This window comes from Grus americana, chromosome 2 (assembly GCF_028858705.1).
Source record: "Grus americana isolate bGruAme1 chromosome 2, bGruAme1.mat, whole genome shotgun sequence".
In the NCBI taxonomy this organism is placed as follows: Eukaryota; Metazoa; Chordata; class Aves; order Gruiformes; family Gruidae; genus Grus; species Grus americana.
In genome coordinates, this window is record NC_072853.1 from 120058941 (window position 1) to 120086596 (window position 27656).

The 27656-nt window shown below is 40.4% G+C and overlaps 1 protein-coding gene across 5 annotated transcripts in view; it reads right to left on the bottom strand.

Annotated features, from left to right (window-relative positions):
- Positions 1 to 27656, bottom strand: part of TRAK1 (trafficking kinesin protein 1) — a 130333-nt gene that overhangs the window by 65974 nt on the left and 36703 nt on the right. For all 5 annotated transcript variants that reach the window (XM_054815652.1, XM_054815653.1, XM_054815651.1 and 2 more), the window contains one exon: positions 16016 to 16305. In XM_054815652.1, coding sequence (XP_054671627.1) covers positions 16016 to 16305 — 290 coding nt within the window. The remainder of the gene's footprint in view (positions 1 to 16015; positions 16306 to 27656) is intronic.

Sequence of the window (27656 nt, forward strand, 5' to 3'; positions counted from 1 at the left end):
TCACCAACACCCACTCACACCAAAGTAAGAAAAAGCTATCCAAACCTATTTTGGAAGGGCAAGCACTACAGAAGGCTGCTCCCATGCTGTGCAATGCAGCTTCATCTTTAACCAGCACCTTAACTCTTGCAACTGTTAAGAGTCACTCCACAGTAAATAGCAAAGACAACAAGGCCCTGAGTGCACCCATTGAGCCTGGTGCTCATCGGGGCCAATTTTAACCATTACTGCCAGCACCTTTGCCCTGCTCAGGAACAAAGGGACTGGACTCTGTCAACAAGGATCCTACCCTTCCCATCCTGTGGTCCAACGCAGGTACCGGCACAGCTGTAAGGCAGCCCTGCCCCTGCTGCTCCCTGACAGACAACTATTTTCATAAGAGAGAAACTCATTATTGCAGGACTGATGCAGACCTGCAATTCCACTGTAAACTAGTGGAATAACCTCTGTCAGGGAGGGGAGGGAGAAATAGAGAAGTAACAGATACTTTTCTGTAGACCATCAGGTATTTTTTATCTTTCTAATCCAGATATTGCACTGTCATAAACATCATCCCAAGCACTAAAGACAGCAAGAGTGTTACTTTTCTATCAGACAACAGGGACACAAACGTGAACTCATACTGTTAATCTCCTGCCTATATTCTTTACAGGATCCTATGGATTAAAACTAAAATCCACTTGGGAAAGTTGCATTATACCTTACGGTTCAAGGAGTATGCTATTATCTACCAGGAGATATTCTCCTCTGCTTTCATCCATGCTGTTCTGCTAACTGTTGTACATACATTAAGTGTTCTCCAAACCTTACTGTAGAAGTGGATGTGCAAAAGTTAGTAGGATTAGGAACCCACGTGTGTAACAACGTTATTTTTATGGAGCTCTGTGCAATGAGAGAGTGAGCCTGCACACATCATTTTAAGAAGTCCTTTCAACCCTCCCGGAGGACTACTAACTTATACAAAGAAACAAGACCTGTTTCCCATGTTTCCAAAGCTGAGAGCTAACCTGTAACTACAAACCTTTTGTCTTCCCTAACTACCTTTTTAATTGCTGACAACATCCATCTTAGTGCCTGCAACCATCTTGAGTTCAGAAAAGCCAGATGATCTTCTAAAAAACACCTGTTGATGTCAACTAAACATTCCAAGACATGTGTGTGTATATGCATATACAAAGACTTCTTATCCATCTATATCTACATACATATAGATATGTAGATATATGTTTATATCTCTGGATTACCAATTACTCTCACTGTCAAGAATATGGGGTTTGGTTCTGGTTTGTTTGGTTTTTTTGGTTTTTGTTTTTTTTTTTTTCTCTGAAGTCTTAGTTCACCTCTTGTGAGGAATGTAAGTCTATACAGCCTGACTGCAGTGGTCTCTTTGGGAAGAAGGAAATAAAAATGTCTGAAAAATTCAAACCTTTAGTGTCTTTCTGCTTTTAATTAGTATTTCAAAAGGAATGGACTGGCTTTATAAATGAAAAGAGAAAGTTTCAAGCAAATAATTCTGTGCAGAGAAGTAAAATCGTTTGCTGTGTCATAAAAAGTAGCGGAAAATGGAATGCAAAAAGAAGTTACCAATAAAATTTGGGAGGAAAAAAAAACCCCACAAAACCCCCCCGAACTCTACACGTGCACACACACACAGAAGAAACCCATACAGATGTCTTGTGGAAAAGAAATACACCAGAACATGAAGGACAGACAGTAAATAAGTAGGAATTATAGTAGAATACAAGTCAACCAAGCCAATTTTTCTACTCTATCATATAACAAATCTGGAGTGTTTCTGAGCAATTCAAAAGGCCTACCAACTGGAAAAGATATTAATGAGTAACTCAATGACAATAGCATCATGATAAGTTGCCTTTTAACTTCTATTGCAATTTTAAAATCTGTACACCAGCAGGAAACAGAGGCAGACTCTGATGTAATTGCCTATTTAGAAAAACAGGACATTGTAATTACACTTGTGCATGACTAAACATTATCTCACCATTTAAATCACAGCAATATTCTCAGTGCTTCAATTACGCAGTCTTCCCCTTCACTTTTCCTCCCCTCCCTTTTCTGAGATGCAGGTACTCGTTAGGAGAAGGTACACTGACTAACACCATCACCCATGCTGAAACAGCGGTTACATGTCATAGAAGACCTTGACTGTGCTTCCTGATAGTTTTTATTAATATTTCTGATTAAACTGCAAAGCTAACATAAGTTAAATAAGGTCTCCAGTCAGAATACCCGAGACATCATTTATGTTTTATGATTAAGTTAACTGAAGTCCAGCAGGCATAAAACTGTTGCACTTCCTCTTGTCCTAAATGGCACCTTTGTTTTACTGAGTTCAATATAACATCATAAACTTAAGATTGGGGTTTTGTCTAAGCAATTTGACACTTGTAGTTTTCTGGACATCCTTGGCAAATAGAAACTTCTACAAGAAAACTACAAGAACTTAAAATAGCTAAATGAATTATGAACTCATGATTCTTACTAAAGTGTGGGTCATTCCAGGTTCTGATTTTGAAAGAAAAGAGTTAAGAAAGATTGCTCTTGCATACTGTAGAAGTCCGCAGCTTTCAGCACTTTCTAGAAATAGTTATATATAAACATATTTATATAAACAAAGAAATTTTGCTATTTTTTCCATATTATTTTTGCAAGTAATGGATTCCAGTGCTTTGCTATCTTCATAGCTTAAACATGGCACATGTGCAAACACCATCAACCTCCTTATGGTGCAAAATACATTCCTCCATGCCCTGTTCTTCAGAAGATGAAGTTCCTCGGTCTGCTTTACATTCCTCTGCATGTTTTCTAAATGAAATTAAATCAAATTCTTTCAGAGACTTTTTTTTTCCTCTGATGATTTTGTTGCTTCATTTTCTAATCTACTCTTTCAATAAAGAAGATACAAAACTGGGCAGAACACTCCCATTGAGCTCTCTTCCGCATTTTTTCTTCTTATTTCACTGTCTCTTGGGTAATTATTAATTTATTACTTATTAGCTTTTTCCCTATCTTTTCATACATTGGCATTTGACTGACTGGTGTATTATTCTTTCTCTGAGAACCCCAAACCTCTCTACTGCCTCCCTCCCATCTCAAGACAGCCACTAAAGGTTCACTGGTTGTTTCAACTTGTTTACATTTCCTTAGAGGAATTTTTGTTAGACTTGCTGATCTGGATACCTTTGACTATTTAGTTTATTTCATCTGTTCCCTCTCTTCTAGCCAACACTATCTATTTAAAAAGCACAGTAAGCTAATTTTTCTTTGCATAGATTGAATTGAGAGTGGGTTTGTTTGGTTTTTTTAAATTATCTGGGGAAGAAAGACACATAGTTTTTAGGGCAACCAAGGGAGGATAAGAGTACACTTGGTTATTTTGGGGTGTACACTTACACCCCTCCTCTGCTGACAAGTGAGCAAGGAGTTGATCAAACAGAAAATGGAGTGAGAGGTCTAAAACTATGGGAGCTGACTGTATCAAAGGGGCACAGCATCTGAAGGACTGTCACTCCCCCTCCACGCACATAACATCACCCAGATCATAAGACATTGTACATGGTGCTGCCACCCACTGCCATTTTCATCCTGTGCTCTTGCAGCCATGCAATACATTAGGTCATTTCCCATACAACATGAAACATGTATTTAGCTGTCAGTGTTATTTGGATAGGAGGAACTATGCCAGCACCTCATGACCAAGCAATTCAACCTCAGCTGAACTAACTTCAACCCAAGTTAAGTTCAACATGAACTACACGTAGACATATTTAAAGATCTCATTCCAAACAAGTTGGTCACCTAAAGCAGCTCACCTGTCAAACCCCATTCCCTACCAGGCATTTGGGTTTCACCTGTTTACAGCTTGTGATGGAATGGTCATATCTGACTGCAGAAATGAAACCTAGCTTGCCTGATACACAAGGAGCACTTATTTCAGCATCAACTTCACACAAAGATAGTGATAAATTCAGAGAAAAGAATCTAAAACAAAGAGAGGAGACAAGGGGCAGGAGGTATGGGACAAATACACACACCCCAAATATACACAAAACAGAGAAGACAAACTACAAATCTCAAAGCCTGTTACCTCCAGGAATTTTTAGAAACACAATACAGCATAGCTAATTGGTACAGTCATTGCAAGGAACATAAAATATTTAGTTTTGATCTCTCTGAATTCTGGTCCAAACCACCCTCAATCTTTACTGTCTTACTGGTTTGTGTTCAAGCAGAGGCTCCCCTTTCAAGGTTAAAAGGGCTTCCAGATCCCTACAGAACCTGCTGGCAGTAGATACTGCCACCTGGTGTTAAGAAGTGCCTCATTACCCCAGCCCCTAAACCACCCATGACATTTTGTTAGCCAGTTTCTCATTTCCAGCCCATTGCTGTAAGTGGAGCAAAACAGTTTCTCATAAACCCAACTCTGCCATGAACCATGCTAGGGTCAGGCCTGCGCTCAAGAAGGGAAAGGCGAGAAAACACAAGTCAAGACAAGGAAGACCAGAAGAAAACTATCCAGAGACGATATCGTTCCCAGAGCACGATGCTCCAGTCGTGGTTCTGAGGGAGGCCAACACCTTGCAAAGAGCTCAGGGAAGCTGTGCTACCCTGAAGTGCCTCCTCCGAGAAGAGGGAAACAATTGCTGTGCAGAAGCGGCGTGTCCAGCAAAACAACTACACTCTAGGTGTGACTTTGGGGAAGTGCTGGTCTACCTGGCAACTTTCAAAACACCTGATGATCAAAGCTTGTAACACACCCCCACCCTGAACACCTTCCAGGGTACTCCATTGCATCACCACCCAACAGCTGGTACTCAACCCACAGCCAGAAGGGGTCAGTCTAAATTAAACCAAAAAGGCCTCAGTAGTCACTTGCAGGCAAATTCTTTCATTTTCCACAACAGATTTAAACATTCATACATTTTTAAAACAGATTTAAAAATTCATAAATTGTCACAACCTTTTGAAGCAGTTAGGGAAGTAGATAAGAGCACAGGAAGAAGATAAGATGAGAGAAACAAAGAAACTCTCTGGAGAAAGCAGGAAGACTTCTTCAGGCTAATATGGAGCCACCTATTCCTATCCCTGGTTTCAGTCCTGTCCCATTTCCCTCCTGCACACACTACACTTCTCCTTGATACTTAGCTCACTAAAATTTAAACCAGAGAAACTTAAAAACTCTTTGAAAATGGATGGTTAATAAATAGCACATTATTCTTTTTTAAAAGCACAAAATACCTGAAAAGGGTCAGTTCAAGTGCTGGCTACCTAGTAGTTAAGTAAAAGGAAAGTCCTCTGGAGGACAGGAATACTGCATGGAGACTAAATTCCAGGCACATGTAATGCAAGAAATTAAAGTTAATCAGTTTGAGACTATCTCATGCTAAGTACTAGTGAATTTTGACTGCTATTTTTGCTTTATGAGATGCATATAGACACAGAGAACACAAACTGAAAGTCTGCATCCCTTCTTAGAAGCCAAGGATCAGTAAGCACTTGGCAAATTTTTTATCCCTGTATGTAAAAAGACATAACATTCTATAGTATGTATACCTTCACACAAGAGAACATTACATTTTCTACTATTTAAGTAGGAAGTGCCCTGTTTAAAGTTCTCAATGTATTCAGTATCCCCCTGTTTTTAAAAGGGTGAAGAAGTATGCAACTCCATAATGTGAAAAGTCATCCCATTCCATTGAGCTGAGAAAATTCTGGAAACCCTTTCCAAGAAAAGTTACCTAATCTAGCTCGACAACCAGCCAAGAAGCCATGACTACAGTAGGATTCTTCTTTCTCAGCAGACCACAAACCTAAATCCTAATCATATTCCATGGCTGGAAGCAAGAAATATGGTCTTTCTCTAAATGCTTTTCCAGCAGATATTTCCTGGCTGCTTGAAGCAGCCCGAGCGCCTCATTGGCCCAATACTTTCTGTCCGGTTAGAGGATCATGGAATGGAGTGAACTAGGCATTACTGTTGTGAGCAGCTCCACATAAAAATGAAATGCCAAAGGGTAGATATGAAACATCAGCTCTGCAATTAGGCTGCCAGCTCGTCTACTGAAGAGGGAAACATAGCTGGTAGTTGTCCATTATTTGAGCTCTACAGGCCCACACAGAAACAGGCATTGACTGTGGTCCAGAAATACAAGTATATCTTGAACATTATTTAACAATTACTCTGCACATACACCTGCAATGTGCAAACCCCCAGAACTCACCATATTCCTATTCAATTTCAGTTCTAGGATGCCCAGAATGTGACTAATTATACTGGAGTTTTACTAATACTACTGCTGAACTCAGGAATGTATACACACAATGCATGTGTTTTAATGTAACATCTGTGATTAGCTTCTAAGGAAAAGAAAATTACTTCTAATAAAAAGAAAATTCACCATCCTCTCAACTCACTGACTTGCCCAAAGGGAAAGATGACCTTAGCATCCTACACATCAGAAGTCTTATTGCTGGCTGCAAAGCCAAACTGCTGGAAGAAAAGCTCTTCAATAAGAAAGCCGTCTCATACCTTTAAATCTCAGACTCCTCAAACAGCCATGGCAGCTTCTGTAACTTGACTGGCATGACAGGATTTTGGAATTGCAAGTCCTGCCACACATTTAACCAAAGTTGGTTATGCAATGATTCTTCTGCCTCTAAATATAGAGGGTACTGCACAAAATCCAGTCTTCCATGGGAAAATAAAAGACCCCATGCCAACCTCAGGTAATCCCGTTCTGGGCTGCCACAGCAAGGCTTCAGTTGACCTGTGTAACTCAGTACCACCCACAGCGCTTTCTCTCTTGCACACATAGATCTCAACTGGACTTCCCACCTTGTGTAGGTGGGGCACGACAGGAATGGCAGGCAGTATTTATGGTAGCCAAGTGGGCACAATGAATCACAGAAAAGGAATTCTGGATGAGAAGTCCAGCCCATGGAGAAGAATGAAGCACCCAAACTCATCATCATCTCTATATAATACCATATGTCACTTCAGTTATAGAACCATAGAATGGTTTGGGTTGGAAGGGACCTTAAAGATCATCTAGTTCCAACCCCCCTGCTGCAAGCAGGGACACCCTCTACTAGACCACTTTGCCCAAAGCCACATCCAACCTGGTCTTAAACACTTCCAGGGATGGGGCATCCACAACCTCTCTGGGCAACCTGTTCTAGTACCTCACCAGAGATCTGCCATTTCATATTTTAATTCATACAAACATACACTTATAAGAGCAAGGATAGGTACAGAAAGAGAAAGACTTCAAAAGTTTCCTTTCTTCCCCTCTCCCACCCTCTTCCCCCTGAACAAACCCAGCTTCATCACTGGAAAAAGTCCCTTCTCCCCAAAAGTTTTAAAGGATTTGTGCAAGGGTGGGGGAGCTGTACAGAATATAACCACAATTCTTCCTTTACTACAAAGGAGAATTGGTATGAAGGATCAGATCATTCAATATGATCCAAAAGAATAATGTTGTGCAGGAAAAATCATTACATTGACCAGGCTGCCAGCAGAAGTGGAAAAAAAAAAAGCATGAGGATAGGCTGAGAGAGTTAGGATTGTTCAGCCTGGAGAAGAGAAGGCTCCAGGAAGACCTTAGAGCAGCCTTCCAGTACCTAAAGGGGGCCTACAGGAAGGAGAGGGACTGTTTACAAGGGAGTGTAGTGATAGGACAAGGGGTAATGGGTTCAAGCTGAAAGAGGGTAGATTTAGACTAGATGTAAGGAAGAAATTCTTTACTGCGAGGGTGGTGAGGCACCAGAACAGGTTGCCCAGAGAAGTTGTGGAGGCCTCATTCCTGGGTGTTCAAGGCCAGGTTGGATGAGGCTTTGAGCAACCTGGTCTAGTGGAAGGCATCCCTGCCCATAGCAAGGGAGCTGGAACTAGGTGATCTTTGAGGTCCCTTCCAAGCCTAACCATTCTATGAAAAAATGCTGTTCCTTCAGTTCAGCAACACCAGGCACTGGCCAAGCCTGTCTGTGGAGTGGACATGCCTTGGAACTGTCTTCTCATACAGGTCATTGGACTCAGCCTACACCTGCATTTTTGGGTACATAAAGCAATAGTATTCCCAGCATGTTACCTTCCTTGGTAGGAAAGTCAACTTAAATTTGGCAGTTGAAAGCATATTGAAGAAGTAAGCTTCTGGGAGAAAGGTTGACTTAGCTAAACACACTAAGTAAATATTGGGACAAAGCTGGGAACGTCAAAGCTAAAAAAGATAAGCTCAACATGACCCAGCAATGTGCACTTGCAGCCCAGAAAGCCAACTGTGTCCTGGGCTGCATCAAAAGAAGTGTGACCAGCAGGTCGAGGGAGGTGATCCTGCCCCTCTACTCCACTCTTGTGAGACCCCACCTGGAGTACTGCGTCCAGCTCTGGGGGCCTCAGTACAGGAGAGACATGGAGCTGTTGGAGCAAGTCCAGAGGAGGGCCACGAAGCTGATCAGAGGGCTGGAGCACCTCTCCTATGAGGACAGGCTGAGAGAGTTGGGGTTGTTCAGCCTGGAGAAAAGAAGGCTCCAGGGAGACCTTACAGCAGCCTTCCAGTACCTGAAGGGGCCTACAGGAAAGACAGTGAGGGACTGTTTACGAGGGCATGTAGTGACAGGACAAGGGGTAATGGGTTCAAGCTGAAGGAGGGCTGATTTAGATTAGATGTTAGAAAGAAATTCTTTACTGTTAGAGTGCTGAGGCACTGGAACAGGTTGCCCGAAGAGATTGTGGATGCCCCGTCCCTGGAAGTGTTCAAGGCCAGGTTGGATGAGGCTTTGGGCAACATGGTCTAGTGGAGGGTGTCCCTGCACATGGCAGGGGGTTGGAACTAGATGATCTTTGAGGTCCCTTCCAACCCAAACCATTCTACAGTTCTATAAAACCACTAGAAACTGCAGTTCCAATGTGAGGAACGTCATTATTTATTAGGTTAAAGTCTCCCTGCTTTGGTTTCACCCTACACACACATTCCTGCTGGATATAAAGGTCAGACAGTTCTTGGTGGTGAGAGGCCATTAAACTAGTAGGTCCCTAGTATACATTATGCCATAAATTTAAATGAATTTTGCTTCAGCATGGAACCATTTTTCCTCGTAGATAAATGCAGCCATATTCATGCCTTTATTTTTACATTAAATAGAAAATAAAAGGAAACTCCACCACCACAGCTATTCTTCTAGAGGAAGAACAAAAGCTATTCATGTATCAAATACATACTGGCAACACACTGTTCAGCAGCAGTAAGAATAAACACATTCATTAACCATCAGGATCTTCCAGCTGCCAAGACAGACTGAGAATGCCTCAAAAAAAAAACATTGATAAAATCACTGAGTACAGAAAACCCTGAAAAGCAATTGTCCTGCTTTTGCTTGTTGTTCGGCCCAGCTACAAAATGTGCCAGTTCCTAAACAATGGCTGTCAACGAAGCTTTAGAGTCACAAGCGAAACACAAGAATTAATTCTTATGTAATTTGCTCTTTACAAATGTTGACTTTGAATGGAAAATTTTTTGTTTAATGATAGACACATACACATACATTGAGGGAGAAAGGTAAAGCTGTACTCAGCATATTATGGAGGTAAATTATGGAATACACCAGTAATCAAACGTAGCTTTTTAGTCTTCCAGTACTATTCAAGTATACCACAACAGGAAAACAACAAAACAAAGAAAACACGCCCAAAAAATCCACCAGGCACTTGCTTTCAGGAGTTCCTTCTCCAAAGAACAAACCCAGAATACTGATGAATACTTACTGCTCTTGCACTTCCCTACCCTGAAAAAAGTACACATTTAGGAATGACAAGTGCTTCCCCAAACAAGGGAAATCAAAAAATATCACACTGGACTTCAGTAATGCCTGCAGTTGCTTTCACAGTGACTCTAGAATTGACAGTTTACACTAAACACAATATATCATACTAGGAAGAAGAGTATAAGTAAGCAAGAGGGCTGGATAAGGACCATAGCAGTAGTAAAAGAATACTGCTTGGGAAAAACAAACAAACAAAAACCCATCAAAACACAAAAAGAAAAAAGTATTCCTGGGATACAGACTAAGAGGTAGCCTAACAACCTGTTACAGGAAAGGAATCAGGAAAATCACTAAGTTAGTGGCAGAGGGTAAGAGCTGGAAAAAACTGATGGGAAGCAAGGAGGAGGAGGAGGGAAGAGAAGCTGTGTGAGTGAAGTTGACTGAGAATCCACCAAAAAACAGCCAGAAAATTCAGAGGCAATGATGCAGCAGGCATAGAGAATAAGATCATTTTGTTAGAGTATGCTAGACAGAACTAAAGTCAGGCTCATAGAATAGTTCCAGTCATGCTGAGGAAGCTATCTCATGTTAATAGAATTAGCATTTCTGGCATGCTTTAGAGAAAGAAAGAGTGCTCAGAATTTAGCAATGGCTGCTTGTAGGAAGTGGCAGGAAAGAAGAGCGAGAAAAGACCATAATTACACCAAGTTTATGGGATGAGACTGGTGACAGCAATAGCAAAGTAAATGGACTGACTTAAGAGCCCACATTCTCCAAATTTTCAAGGAGAGACTGTGAAAGCTGGGAGAGAAGGCCAGGGTGCGAAAATGATGGAAGTTTTTCAAAATCCTGAAGATGAAATCGTAAGGAGAATGAGGAACTGATACCAAATCCTGCATAACTAGAAAAACTAATACTGGCAAAAACCAGTAGGAGATTGGTGTAAGAACCACTGCATACAACCAGTAAAAACCAATGAACTTGCATGGTAACACAATGAGCAGATTCAGAAAGGTTTTAGACCAAGTCACAGACAGGGTCCAACACTAAATAGACACTAAAAGAACTAGGCAGGAATGTATATATCCCTAGGACAACAGTTCTGCACGATGGGAGTACTTATGCTGAGAATAAACTACTGAGAGTGGCTGTGCCCATACTCTCCAGCCACAGATTTGGTATTTTCCCATCTTCTGCATAACAAGAGTAAAGCATTCTAGTAACAACCTGTATTACCAAAATCCTTAAGGAGTTATCTTGGGGCAGTCATGCTTTGTCAGACTCTGAACAGAAAGAATACAAATTCAGCCTTTCAACATAAACATGTGTCTTTGGGTGGGGGGGTGTGGGAGAACTGGAATGGAAATTCTATAGGCCCTAGGCGCACACTTTAAAATGAAGTGACTACAGGAACAAAGATCAAAATTATGCTGGGTATCTGTAGGATCGGTCAGTCAAAATTGGCTAACGTTGCCGTGAAGAGTGGTAACATTTGATGGAAGAGAACAGAAGCTCTGTTTCATATGAGAACATAATTAAAGCCTGAATAAGGATAGAGGCAGGACAAAAATACAGAGAAAACTTTCTGTACCCAAATGTCTTTGTTGCTAAGAGATTGCGTGAGGCTTGACAGCAAGAGAACATCCGTTTCTCTGGATGTTATGACTACCCATCGTTGCAGTCAGTGCAGTAAGGTAGAAGTTACACTACCTGCAAGGTCAAACACCACAAACTCTTCTCAGCGATACTTCCCAGCTGTGAGAAAAGGGGATTTCATGGTTTGACCCATACAGTGCTGTAACTTTAGTTAAAAAAAAAAAAAAATCTACTTGTGTTAATTACAAACAAAATAAGACACAGAACAGGTTATCACCAAAAAGCATTTCCCAAGAACCATCAGGAAATTGCCCAGAACACAACAGTCAGAGAATACACTCCTACATGCATTCAGAAAGAGTAATCAGTATAACGAACAAAAGAATCATGCAAACTAATGAAGGAGCTAAGCAATTTAAATCACAGTCCATTCATTTTCTCCTTTTTCAGAGAAGGATGAAGGAAACCTACATGGCATATTAAGCAGTTAGTTCTTGAATTACAAAGTACATCATGCCAAAAATCATTGCAAATAGCGAGTCTTCAGACATGAGAAAGCAGACAGTAAGTTAACTTTCAATGTTATGCATATTTTAAGAGAAACAAAGAAAAAACCAACCAAACACAACCTCCCCCAACACTCTAGCAGCCAGACATCTGTCACAAGAGCAAATCTACAGTCCAGTGGTATTTTAGATTTCCATCCTCACTTTACTCTCCATTTCCAGAAGGACAGGATTTGTCTGACAGCAGCTGATGGACAAAAAAGGCAGACCAAGAAGCTTTTATAATTCACAAAATTGGGACTATTGAGCAACTTGGTGACACTCTGCTTTATCATGTCAAGATTGCAGCCCTTCCTGCTTTATAAAAAATGGGATGGAGGGGTGTTAGAGAAGGAAGCCCCTAACCCCAGCTTCTGTTTCCATCAACACCTGACTGGAAATATTCAGGTCCACATTGCAATTACAGCAGACACACCTTTAAAAGCCTTTGTTTCCCTTTCTAGCAAAAGGAACACTAGATGGTGCTACATCTGTATTCCTCTTTATGCTCTCAGATGAATGGTAGCAGCAAGAAAAAGAAAAGTCCAAAGGAAAAAAAATGGGACAAGATAGTTGCCTCACACATGTAGTAGCTGAGTGCCACTTCTGTATCATACAGTGCTGCCCCACTCCTCAACAACCTTGGGACCTGAGTCATCTTCTGCCCATTTACATGTAGTAACTCCACAAGCAATAGCAGTGGAAACTCTAAGTCAGGCTACATTGAACTTTTCTCTTAAATCTTGCTAACAAAAACCAAAATGAAGTAATAACTGGAAAAAAATATCTACTACAGCAGCTACTGAATCTATTTTCAGGTTTAATACTATTAGTGTGTAGAAAATACGTGCTCCACCAGCAACTTTTTTTTTTTTATAACAACTCTTGAAACATTCACAAACACCACTTTTTTTTTCCTTCCTCCAATGGATCAATTGTGCTATTTCATCTGCTCTTCTCTGCTCAAATTAGCACAAATTCAGAAGCATCTACTTGCCCAGGCATAACATTTCAGTTATAGCAACTATGAGTTTTGGATTGCTTTACTATCAGATTCAGGGGGAAAGAAGTCATCTTTTAGGGTGCTGTTCCCCACTCAGAGGTAACACTGGCTTAAGGAAACTTTTCATCTCACTGTTTTTTGTCACCCAGGCCCACCCCTGCAGTGCTCATTCCCCCGGTTATGCCAACATAATTGCTTTTAGGCCACACAGTAGAACAGATCAGAGGTGTAACCTAGCTAAAAAGTAACCCTCATCTCCCCTCTGCCACAAAAGGCAGGAGGGATTCTATCCAGACCAGTTGCCTAAAATACCTCTAGTTGCACTCCCACAGACATCTGCTCAGGTGCAATTCTGGGGTGGTTTGGGGACAGGAACTGTTTAAGCCAACCCTGTATCCAAGAAAACACGCTTAGCACAACCAGAACGTGCAATGCATCTTCAGCTACATTACATCTGCTCTCAGGTCCCAGGCAGGAAAGACTGTGCTGCTGACAGAGAATACCGAAGTGCCTCTCTACTTCCAGCAAACAGAATAGGAAGAAAAACAAACAAAACCAAAACAAAACAACCCACAAAAAACCCCCCCAAAACCCACAAAACCACAACGGGGGAAAAAAGGCAGCAAGAATTCAAAATTCTTTGAGCACCAATAGCCTTCTTGAAAGTTAAATAGCAAAATGTGCACATCATATCATTTGTTCTTAGGCTTAAGTTATGTCAGAGTCAACTCCAATTACATTATCATTAGCTAGTTAGGTTTCAGAAAGCATCACTACACAGCACTATGACTCAGTTTCCCAGGTTTTTTAACTGTGTTCAAGCCTTTATTTGCAAGAATTTTTGCAGATGACTTTTACAATAGGCTGTAGGTGTTAGTCTTAGACTAAAAGAAAATAGATTACTCTGCTGGATTTGAACATGCCTGCTCTAGGATGAATCAAGGCTCGTCATCAGAAGAAAAATTATGGTATATGCAGACTTCATATGAGCAATTTCTCTCCCACAAACAGTTTAAAAGTGTAAATAGTGTTAACCTGTCAGAGTTACACAAAGTGTTCATATTAAAGCCTCTGACAATCCTTATTCCTCTGCATGTATTTCTCTTCCTGCTTGTTTCAAAGGTACATGCTACATATAAGCACATACTACTGACAGATTTTACACAGTAAGTATGAGACCAACTCCTAACTTCCAGTCAATGCCCTTTGACACCTTTAAAAAGCACAGCTAAAGAGCTGAAACTCAGAAAAATCTATTTAAAGAGAAAAAACCTAAGGAAACAGAAACCAAACAACCAAAAAAACCCCACCGTTTCTACCACAAGTCTTACCATGCAGTCTCCAAATTACAAACAGTACGAATTTGCTGCTGCAGAATGGCTAATACATAAAAAAGCATTATAGGATCAATCAGGAAACCACACTTGGCTGACAGCTAAGCAAGAAGAAAAAGATTCAGAAACTACAGCAGACTTGAAAGAGTGAGGCAGGAAGACATGCACTTACCTCCATTTAACAAAAACTACTTCTAAAAATTAAAAAAGGAAGATGGAGTCTGTCTCGCCTTTCAAGGAACCATAATCAAGAAGGCACCCTGATTCATGAAAAGTTGGTTGTCTCAGCTTGTAGTCAGAAACAGAAAGACATAAAAGAGTTAACATCTTCCTGTTACCAGGGGAGGGAGGGGAAAGGTGACAGCACATAGCCAACAGAACAATTTGCAAGAAAGAACCTTCTGCAAGAGGCCTGGAAAACAGAGTTATGCTACCAGGAACACATCTAGGTGATGAGTAGAGTTTCTGGTCTACCTACCAAGCTAATACCTGCGTGGCAGTCAAAAGAGTGGCCGGTTTATAAACTAACCAGTTAAAGAACTCTAAACCCCGAACACAAGGGAGGAGGGACAGGGAGTAACTTTCTGCTATTTTATGTAGAAGTGTACCTGACTGAAAGTGACCTCAGTGTTAATCCTGCTGCTTGTCTTCTCAAGGGAATAGGGACATGCAGACCATCTCTCCCCTTCTTTCTGTTTTCTTTTTTCAGAATATTAACCTTTAGCAACTACACAGCAGTTGAGCTGAGCAAACTTAAGGCATACTACAAAAGTATCTGTTGATGGTCACCATTAACTAGTTCTCTGACCTACAGACAATTCTAGAAACAGCTGGAAGTAATTCAGGATTAAAGGTATCTCACAGCCAATTAGAAGGGCCCCAGTCTTATTTCTATTTTTCTCAGCCCTCTCATTTCTCCCTCCCAAAAACTCAGCTGACTCCTCAAACGTTCCCAAAAGACCTTGGAACTGACAAGGTCACTTTAAGCTAAAAGAAGCCTCACAGCTCAGCCAACAAACCATGCATTTGGAATGGAAACTGCCTGTCATTTCGCGGCCATATCCATGACTAAAAACTGAGTTACAGTGATTATTCAAACACAAAAAAATTGGGTCAGCTGACCACATCACCAAGAATCAAGTTCTATTTAAAATACCACACTTAAACACATATTCCATTTATTTGTATGAACTCTAAGATAAAAAGGCATTTAACCTTTCATACAGGCATGCAGAAGCTGTTCCTTTTACATAAGCCTTCATAGTTCCAGAACTAATGTGACAAAAATGGAATAGAGTTGAAAAGCAAAAATATGTACAGTCAAAACATGATGTTACATACTGTTTCTTCCATCTCACAAAGCAATTCTCATATAAACACAAAAATCTAAATTATGTTGAATATCAGGACAACTATTCCATAATTTTAAGCTGCAGTATTTCCTTTCCTTCATTCCTGACTTTCAGTTGGTTTATTTTCCAAACAAACTCCAAATGGTTCAATTTCCCAAGCACGAAGTATAGTATCCTAGCTTCACAGCTGTTGCTGGTCAAGTCTATTTGCAAGAGCCTTAAACCTTACAAAGTGCTTTCATTGAAAATTCAGGTGCTTATGAAATCACTTCTTAAACAAGAAAAAAACCACGCAAAACAGCAGCAGCACTGTCCATGAATCAGATATTTCACCAACAGCTTAAGAACAGAAGCTTAACTACACATCTCCACACCCTTCCCAAGATAAAAGATTTGACTGCTTACCAGTAATGGTGCAGGCATCTCTGTACTCTCTGCAGTCTGGCACATCATCTTCCACTGCTTCACTTACATAGTGCTCTTCGTGAATGCCTGTGTCACAGGCTAGGACTGCATGATTCGACAGCTCCGAAGGAGGCACAGTGGCGGCCAAAGTGCAGTCGTGCAAAGCTGCGGCGTCCAGCTTGGCAGGTTTCACAGGGTTGTACAAACTGCCATCAGGGGGACCAGCACTGGAGACTGGGTCTGGCTGGCAGAAACAGAACTCCTCTTTGCTAGAGTTGGCTCCAAGAAGTCTGCAGAACACAAAAGAAACAAATGTTTAATTCAAGCCATTCCAAACAGCATAAATCAGAATAAACTAAAGTTTAAGAAAATTAACCTGACAAATTGAGAAATACTAAAACCAAAACAGTCTTCACAGAGCAGCTGCCTGTCTTTGCACCTTGCAGAGTCATGGCAAGTAAGAAAGCGCTATTCTTTGTGCAACATTATTTACCAACGGCTGACTAAACATTCAGATTTTTCCCTAACCCGGCTTAGAGTAAGCACAGTCCATCCACCTTGGCTCATTCACCAACTAACTTTCTCTCACATCAGTCAAGCAAAAGCTCTATGTAAGCCAGCATGCTGCATGAGCCACGCCGTGCAGACAGATTGCACATCACTGGTTGATTTACTGGTACTTCGACATCATCATCATTTGAAATTGACTGATAGTAAACAATACAGAAATTATTAGAAGCTTATACTATAACCCTGTTAGACTTATTCTCTCCACTGGGCCACCCTGCACAGCCCGGCCCTTCACAGCTGGCATCTTTACTCCCATTACAGAGTAGCCAGGAAACAGAACTCAAGGTGCACTGGGTTAAAGGGATGTCCACTTATTGCTGTTCCCCAGTGCTTCAGCCTCAAACAGGGAACAAAGCCCCTCAAAGACAGGCACCGATGACCACTGCAAGATTAAACTGGACAGAGAAGGAAAGATGATGAGTAGCTCTACCCAAAAACTTCACCAAACCTTTTGGATAAGGGGCTAAAGGCACTGCAATAATTAATGGTATGGTACTGCTTTTGGTTCTCAGCAGTGTACGGAAAGATGCAAATGGTCATTACTGCTAGGAAAGGAAAATGCAATCATGGGATTACAGAAAACCAGACTTGGAAAAGGACTTGAAGGGCAGGAAATGAAGACTTTATATAGGTAGTAGTTACAAGGCATTAGCTGAGGAACAGGCCACACAAGAATGCCCAGACTACATGGTAAAAGCAGAAAGACAGCCAGCAAGACGACACAAATGCACTGGTCTGCAAGCAGAAGATGTGGATGCAACTCAATATGCACGTGCAGCAACAGGACATGCAATGCTCAGTGCCTCACTGACAGCCAGAAATACAACAGTTCTCTGGAGAATCCTATGAAAAATGTTCTCTTTAATCTCTATGAACACATCCCGATAATCTTATTTCTCTGTTAAATGTAGGATTTTGGCATCTTATTTTCTGGCATTTCCAATAAATAACATTACTGCTTCACCAAAGCATGACAGAATTTCTAGAAACCCATTGCAAGACTCAAGCATCTGTCTCTAAACTGTCAAGACACAGATTATCTGTTCTAGATCTTCTGGGAGTAAGCTTCAGAGAAATCTTGCAGCAAAGTTGCAACACTGTACCTGCACCATCTTTTCCTCAACCTATTTTTCCCTTTCAGCACAGGCATAAGAACAAAAAAGCAAAATTCTCTCCCTCTCTCAGAAGGTCTCAACCCAGGTCTTGTTTACACTGAAATCGGAACACCACAACTGGAAAACAGATGGACAATATTAACTCTGGGAAAAAACCACCCTCATATACAAAATTACATTTAAGTTTTCCTCAATTATATACATTTGTATTTCTGCATGGTATCACTTAACCTGCAAATAGTTCTCACACTCAGAGGCTCAAAATCTGTATTTTGTAATGATCATAATAGCTACAGGAACAGATTAAATCAAATGATAGATTTATTGTACCATACAAATGGTACTCTACTGCAGCAGCTACAGAAACACAAAAAGTTTGAGTGCTTTAACAGAAAATCTTATGGTTCCCCTGCAGAACATCCACTACTCCTGCGCTATCACAGTACATACTGAAAAGAACAATGGGGTCACTTGTACTGATTATTTTTTAAATGGTTCCCCTTCAAGTGACTCTAGGAATAAGAAGAGGGAGATTACTGATATTAGAAATTAGCTGCTCAAATGAAGTTGGAATCAAAATGCAAATCTTCATTGTCCCCTCTGCATTGAAGACAGAAATAGCTTAAGCTATAAACAAGAACATATACCGGAAATGCACAGACTGACTGCTTACAAGGGCTCCATTTTGTCCTAGTTGCTACCATACATCTGTGAATCACATTTGTTTTGAGAAACTGTTAGATAAGTCTGTTATGAACAAGGGCATGTCTGGGAGTAACTGAAAACATTAAAAACACTCTTCAGCTCTTCTTGCCCTCCTCCCCACACCCTGCCTTAGCAACTACAGGAAGCCAGCGACATGACAACACTACCGAATGAAGTAACACTGATAACTAAAGCGTGGTTTCTGTGTGAAAGTGTTCAAGTGAGTTCTGAGAATCTGAGATCTGGTAACTTTTCTGGACACACTGACATTCAACATCTGACATACCCGATCACCTTTACTCATTCACCACTATCTCCCACGTACTCCTCACCAAAAAAATACTTTTGGCCAGAATGTAATGTTACAAGTTGCGTTAGAAGTTTGTGTTGAATGAGTTTCACCTCTCCTCCTTCACCCAGTTTAACGTTCACCCCAGTAAGGTACCATGGAACCAGTTCTCCCCTCACCGTAAGCTGCACTCCAACAGCTGCTGCCTTGTCACTGCTAAGAACAAGTGTAGAGACACACACATTCAGAAACAAAAAGCCATCCATGCTCTTCCTTCACACCAGCTGTTTCGCTGTTGGCAGTTATGGAAACTATAAACAAATAAAGCTTGAAAAAACAAACAACAAAAACCACCCCCTGAAATACTCCCACGACTCAGTCTGCCTTGTCTGCTGCAGAAACCCATGTGAGATCTACATGAGAAAGTCAAGTTCTGGATTAAGAGAATTTGCCTTGATATTAAAAACTTGTATCACAAAGGGAAGAAAGCAGGCATAAGTGTGTATGTCTGCTCCCTTTCAGACTTATTAAATGTCCTCGATTTCCGTACACATAGTGGACAAATGTTGTTCAGACTATCTATCAAACCCATAGAGGCACTGTTTGCATGGCTTTTCTTGCAAGGCAAATATTACCACCTAGTCCAGGGGCACACTCTTTGCCTTTAAACTTTCATCTAGATGTTCCTGTTGCAGGAAACTAAACTACAGTTGAGCAGTATTTACCCGATCGCCAAAACAGCCATGAAGAGAAACAGACACTGTAGCTACTATACCCATGAAATATGAAACATTAATATTATTCTTTAGTCTCGCCTGCATATACAGTATTCATAAGCAAAGATGATACAAATCATTGTTGCAGTTTCATATTTATTCCGACATCCAAACAAGTACACAAGTCAAATTATTACTTTTCTTGATAAAAATACCACACGTCATTCCTTCTACTCTGTAATGTTAACAGTAGGCTGCACACAGGATTTAAATAACTTTTCTACCTAATATGACATCATTCAGCTTTTGCCTCAGAGCCTGTATTGCACCATTTCTACCAGTCTAAATACAATGACAGTTTGGGGCCAATAGACAGACCTGGGTCTAAAGAAATATTTAATTTGAAGAATTAAGTTGAAAAATTCCAATGTAAAAGAGCACAACTGAATTAAGTTTATCATCTAAATGTTTTTAACCAGGTTATTTTATTCCGAAATAAAACCTTGTTTCAAGCTGTTTGTTAAAAGGCACTCATTCAAAACTTGCACTTTGTAAGAGCAAAGACAAGCACAAAGACTTGCTCCTACACACCACCTCTGTACAATAACCCAGGTTTTGGTCTAACCCAATAAATGCTTAAAATACAGTGTTTGCATGATTACTAGATGAAGAGTTTAAATTCTGTACCCACCAAACACCATTGCCATTTAATAGTACATCTACACAGTAGTTTGGACTATGACTGCAGCGTAACTAAGACTCGATCAAGAAATACATCAGGTACTGATTGCAGTGTACCTGTGGCGGCCCAGATTACAAAAGCCAAGTCATAATTGATTTGTGGTTAGCCAGCACTGCACTCCACTTTTTAAAAAGTTATCCAGCTGTGAGTACCTAGGCAAAGCAGTTCAAAGCTAACAGACACATTTACATCAGACAACAGCCAAGATTTGAGGGCTTTGAGGTAAAGGGGAAAAAAAAAAATCTCTGTATTAGCCATTTCTGGGTTCTGGTCATTAAAAAAAAAAGTTAATTGTTTGTTTGCAGTGTGTTTTGGGGGGAGGAGGGTGTGTTTCATACATAACATTTCAGACAAATGCAAATAAAATAACCCACTTGCTGTTTCACAGCCATTTGAGATGAAGTTTTTCTGCATTCAGGATTAAACACAATTTGACTCTTTATCTAAAGACACAAATGAGTTAAAGTAATCCTTCTTCCTCCCTGAAAAGCAGTAAAACCCATGGAGCTATTCAGCCATATGCCAGTGTTACAGGCCTTGTAACATTATTCTCATCACCATCTTAGATTGCAGCAACAATTTACTGTACTCACAAAAGGTCTGGAACTCCTACAAGTAACATGCTACCCAAAAAACACAGGCCGCACCCTATGGTGATTATCAATATTTGAACAATTTTTAGTTACCTATCTAGCTCAGGTTTTGTGCTTCAAATAATACTTTTATCCATTAGTCCAAAATGTCAGCTTGACCACATCTGAGAATTTAAAGAAATATTTCCTTAAAAGAGGGGGAAAGTATCTTTCTAGTGCTTCCAACTAAAATCTTTCCCTTTCTTCTAGGTCATCCTTTTCCTGTGCATGCTCGCATACTTAACTATTTGGTTTAGAGCAGCAGCACCATTTTGGAGCAAAGCCGTTTACTGTGAGCTAGGTGGGTTTTCAGAACAACTTTGGAGCACATGAACAATCAATTCTCTTTTGAGTAAGAGAACCTGAAAACTGCTCCAAGATGCACTTCAAATGCAACCTGTTACCAAATAGGGATGTGAGACTTCAAAACAGCTCTGTGGGCTACATCACTGCAAGGTCATCTGGCACGTACCTATGACATTTTTCCTTCAGAAAGCTTCACACTGCACAGGTAAGTGGGACGTTCAGCCCAAGGTGCCAAGCTAAATCTAATCTAAAGGAACCCACCCAAATCAGTAATGAACATTTAAGAAGCTTCAGTACCAACAGCTTTGATCTACCCATCCATCCCCACTGACCAAAGTATTTGTAATTTAGCCAGAACCTCAGAGTACCAAGGGATTAAGAGACCTTTCCACTCTTAGCATCTGCCTGGAACTACAGAGCTCTAATCTTGTATTCTTGTTTACTAATTTACTAATTCTCAATGACTAACTACTAACCAATGGTTAAACACTTCAAAGGGTTTCAGGGTGTGCAAATTCCTCCCTTTAAGGTACTTGCAGGAGTCCCACCAGAAATGTACTTCCCTGTTTTGTACATCACTTTGTAAATCCACTAAACACCTCTGTTTTACTAAGTCTAAGTTTTACAAAGGTCTTTAAAAAGAATCCTCAAGTTTTTTATTTACATGACAAAACTTTTTTCAGATGCAAAAATGCCCCATGTAGACACTGGAGCAAATTAAAGTCAGTTTATATGTCTGTCTAATCTGTGAAATAGGTTAACATGCTGGCCTACCCTCAGTAAGACAGAATGTGACAAGCAGTTTATTTACCTTGAAACACTTCACATAAAAACAAGTACTGCATTTCTCATATTAGAAGAGCTCCATTATTTTTACAGCAAATTAAAGGGACAAGCATCTTGGACAACTCTAGACTACATCCTTATCCAAAGTTTTAAAGCCATTTAAGAACCTTTTAATCAAGCATCTTTCCTGGATTACCCTGGAGGAAACACTGTCTCATTTTCAGTGACCCAGGCAGTCACACCAAAGCCGTCTGCTACCCCAACACCACACAGATCTTTTTACTCAAGCCTTATATGACATTCAAGCTATATTCCATGCTTTCCCCCCACCTCGTAGTGGGATTAGGAACTCTTTGGCCTAGCCAAATGCAATCTTTTCAGAGAAGTATCAACACCCAGTGGTTATGTCACATGCTATGAAGGATGTAACATAACCCAAAGGGGGCTCTTCTGCCTATGAAACCATTAAAGAATGTTATCAAGCTAAAGATTTGAAGGGTTTCTAGAATCACTTTTTATAAAGCTTCATAACCAACAAGTATTAAGCAGATGAAGGCATCCAAAACCAGAACAATACCTGGCTAACTGCCAGCAGCATGGCAATGTCATTTAAACTACAAAAGTCACCACTAGAGAACAAGAGCCAGAATAGCAGCAGCAATAACCAAAAAGATGCTTAAATCATAGTATAAACATGTAAAGCACAAAACCTGATTTTCCAGCACCCCAAAGCTGCTGCTGTGACCTTGTTTGACCATTAAGTCATCAATCAAGAATGAGTCATGTTTTCTCAAAAATTAATGCAAGTCAAAACATCACAAATAAAAAGCCCCATAAAGAAAAGAAAAAAGAAAGAAAAACACCCCACTGTTCTCCACAAACCAAAGTTTCTCACCACTAGGATTTGGCCTTCAAAAGGAGCTCATCAGTCTCTTCTCCCCTCAGGCCAAGGGAGAGTGGAAGCATACTGTAAGAGAAGCCCTGGCTTTGACCTTCGCAGCTGTGAGCGCACAAGTGTGCTCTCACCCAGCTTTATGTAACACTGCCCCTCTCTGCTCTGAAGTTCCTTGAGGCAAGTATTGCAGGGTTCTATAAATAGTTCTTCCTCGTGTAAGGCTCACATTACACTGGGAGCTTTTTACAGCTCCCCTCCTTTTATTTAATGTAGGCCACCAAACTTGCCCTCCCCATCTGTGAACAAATAAAACTGAAAACAGTTCAAAATTAGTGCATTCCCCTTCCTGCAATGCATCGTGCCACTGGCTGGGAGATCTTAGCTAGATACGCTGTGTACCTGTCTTGGAACGGAAAAAGCTGTTCCACCACCACCACTAGTACAGAGTGTATGAGAACTGCACGCGCAGTCAAAGAAGGAATTCATCAGGTAACAAAGCAAAGCTCAGAGGTACGGCAATGCAAACTATGAGCACCTCAAACATGTACCTTCTATTCTCACCTGTGCACATGCAAGGTGCTCACTGCGGTAGATCAATACAAGAGGGGGCCAAGGGGCATGGTTCAATACTTGCCAAAGAGCAGGAAAGGATCTAATGACTTAAAACAAAAAAAAACCCAAACCACCAAATCATTTGGGATGAGGGTGCTGTTGTATTTAGCATTATGAACTCATGCCTTGTACACAGCCAATACGCAAGCTAAACTACGTGAACATCAGCTTCAGTACATGAGAAGACTTTCAGAAGACAGGTAAGTATTTGGTACTGCTCTTCCACTAGTTGGGAAAAACTGTGGGATGACCACAATTTCTCTGAAATGCAGCACAGAAGGTAACACCACTGTGTCTGCTCAAGTCCTGAGCTCATTTCCCACCCACAGGAAGAACCAGCAAGAGCACCTGACCAGAAGCAGAACAGAGGACAGGCACAAATGCACTAGATGCACGTTAACTATCTACTAGTAAAGAGGAAAAACAAAACAAAAAAACCTCCAACAACCACCCTATTGAACAATGCTTGGGCCTAAGACAGCATGCAGTAGGCAAAGATATTCAAATTAAAATATGTTACCATTTCAAGCCAAAGTCCTGATCCACCAGCCAAGCCATACCTTCTGCCTCGGACAACACTAAAGAGCAAGGGAAAGCAGTGAAAACAGCTGAAAGACCATGCTAGAATGGTGGGTCGTCCCCCCCCACTACTACTGTTTAAACAAAGATACAATTAACCTAACTGCCAACAAATTAGGGCCAAGAGTTTTAGTCAAGGAACCCTAAACAAAGAACAGACTAACTCAAACTAGATATTTATCGCGATTTAAAACCAGGGGGGGGGGATTTTAATCTTGGTTTGTATTACTATTGTTTTTCTCCTATTACAGGAGGATTTTATTTCTCACCCTCCACAATGAATTCAAAAGCCTATATAGAGTTGGAATAATTTAAATTTAAAAAAAAAAATATTCTTTTATGGGATTGGAGAAGTGTCATTATTTCAAATTTTAATAGCTGTCCTTCTCAAAACATTTGCACAAAATATCATATAACAGAACTAAGACTGCTGCTTTTCTTTACTATTTCTTATTGCACAGAGACAGTAAGAGCAGTGGTGAGAGGAATCAACTGATAGAAGAAAGGAACAAAATTTCTTGTAAACTGCCCTAAACCAAAAAAAAAAACCACCCACAAAACCAGAAAAATCTCACACACTAACACTTGCTGTGTCCTGGATCCACTCACTTTCAGACTGAGTTTATTGCTTTGGACCAAGTTGAATAATCAAATAAAGAGATGGTAAAAAAACCCAAACACCAACAAAACCCCAATCTTTTGAGTAAGAACACCCCATTTTTTGCAGAAAGTAAGAACTTAAAGTTTCTTATTGCTGCTAGAAGCAATTTCAAAGATGACTATTAGGAAACTTACCTCCAAGGACAGTCAGACCACCAATTCCTGCTCTGGCTAAGATGCTAAGATGATCTGCTTTGGCTCACTAGCATCGTTGGCCCTCACCCCCTGGCAGCAAAGCCTCCCCACGTGCTCCAGCAACTGACACGATCCACTGAGAACCTCCTTTGCTCTTCAAAGTTGTCTTACAACCCTAAACGTGTATAGGGTTCCTCAGAACCTATCCCACAATTTCTTAACTGACTGTTAATATCACTGGGCCTCATATCCATTTTCTTTTGTCATCTTTAAGTAGTTATGTATGGAAGCAATGCTTTCAGCCATACACTATTATGTTTGAGAGGACATGAGTGAACTGAACCCAGCTCTGTCAGAAGCTCTATAATTATAGCCCCTATCTAAAGCTTTGGGCCAGGGGAGGGGGGGACAGACAGGAGACGGGACACAAACATCACAGCCCTTTTCAGCAAAGAGAAAGGCAGACCTCCAGCACCTGTGGATACCCAGGTCTTATAAGTCAATTTAGGTACCAGTGCTGAGGAGCAACACAAGACTACAAATTCCTTAACAACCAGCAATCCTGGGACTTATACCAAAGCCTTGGTCACATGGGCTTCCCAGCAACCGAGACATGAGCTGCTGACTAACAAGGGTGCATCTCGACATGTACCACTCCAACGGCTGACGGCTTCCCCTCTGCTTCCACAGAAGTTAAGGGCTACAACAAAAGAGAAATCTCACCGCCCTTCTCAAAAAGCTACAGTGTAGTTTAGTAGCTGGCACAGTTATTCTGTCAAGTCATTTTTCCATCTTATGAAATTTGTGTGTAAACATCAAAAATGAAATAGGAAAATAAGAATTTGCTGTTTAAAGGTTGCTCTGTATATCCAGTATATTACCATATACATGTGTCTGTGTTCTTGGGAACCTAGAAATGTTTATCTTAACAACAGGCTGTGGAATTTTAGGAAACTGAGCCAATTATCCATGGCTTAGTGCCATTAAAGTCAAAGTCACACTAACAAAGATTTTGGAACAGATTTTTTAGAAAATTCCAGGGGCATTAACATGAACATAGCAAAAGCAATGCTATGATAGTCTTCAAACAAAAAAGAACAACAATAAGAAAGTCTCCTTACAAGGGAAGACTACAGAAGAGCACAAGCTAAGGCATAAAAATGCAAATTAAATATAATACATGTTATGGTTTTGCTTCATCTGCAGACTAAACTATCTTACTTAATTACGCAATGAAGTGGAGATCCAGCATTGTGGCTTTCTCTGAAGGAACGCAAAAAATAAAAATCTAAAGTCACTCAATACAGACAGATCAAATGGTTCCAAACAATTTGGAAACTGATTTTGGAAAATAATTGCAATAACCCTTAAATATGGTACTTCAAGAAGTTGTCCTCGGATAAATTCTTGTATGTACATACATATTCTCCAAAATGTACAACAGACAGTAGTGGACATTGAACTTCACTTATTCACCAGATTCATGGCACAGGCAGTAAGAGAGCACCCAACCAAACTGCTCCCTGCCAGCTCCTGTTCTATTGCAAATCTTTGTTGATGGAGACCTAAAACTACTGGAAGTGGACTAGGCAAGCCAACCTGCTTACCAGTCAGTCAATTCAGTTTCCCACTTATCAGCATGCCTTATGACTTATTCCTATCTTAGCACCCAGTCAGAAAGCATTCTGAATATACCAACAGCCTCAGGCAAGCAACCAAGCCAACTTTCAGTGAGGGGAAAGCAGTTCTTTGACAAACCTCATTCCTACATGTCAAAGACTTTTAATTTTTTTTTCCTGTATGTACTCTACAACTTCATTGGTAGACTGACATTTCTCTGAAAACTTTCTCTGAAAGTATAACTTTTCACTACAGTATCAAAAGCAACCCTTGCTCAGCCAAGAAGAGGAACTGGACAAATTTGGTAAAATATTACAGCCACATGGTAAAGGTGAAAGTACACAGAACAATTAAGTAGGTTTACAAGGTTGGAAAACACAGCATTTGAAGCACTTCTCCATTCAACTGAAAAAATATAAAAATATCACTAATGTTCCCTCCCCAGTTTAAAAGACAGTATCTCTCAATACAAGCATATTATGATGCTTAGAAATGTCTTCCTTAAAAATGTTTTTTTCATAATCTAGATTTGGCAGAGCAAAGGTTCTGAGGCTGATAGGATCACAACTAGGACTCATTTTCCTCACCTCATGCACATACTCTATCACAAGTAAAGTTATTCCCAATACTCGGTTTATTTAAAGTAACGATAATATTTACTCAGATTTAAGACTAGAACATCTTCTGGACTTTCAGTACCCAGAATTATATTTTAAGATTATAAACTCTGACATAATAAGAAAGTACCACTACAGCCAAAGTAATTGTCTGGCTGTTTTAAAGACTTTCACATTTTTTGCTTGCGCACGAAGCAGCAAGCTTCTGTCAAGGGAGTTGTGGAAGATTCAGACCTCTAGATCAACAAGCAAAATGGAAAGCAAGGCCTACAAGTACAATCCTGAATATAAACACAGGATTTCCTGAAAGGAACAGACCTCTTTACCTACTCTGTGAATCCCCTGTGTAGTTTGCTCATTTGACATTCAAACTCTTACCCGAGCTAAAACAGCTAAAAAGCCAAGATTTGACAGTTGAAGTACAATGCTAAGAAGTGCTTTGAGACTGCACACCCTCAATTTCATTATTTAGCTGTCATTAATTTTAGATTCTCTGTCCAATATGTTCTAGCACCAGACCTCAAACCTTTATCACATCTCTTTTACTGTCAAGAAAGAACATGAAACTCTCCCGCTATTAAAGAAGGTCTGGGGAGCACTTCCCTGTGACTTAGTGTGGCAGACAGGGAAAAATGAACTCGCTTGCAAAGAGCTGCACATCA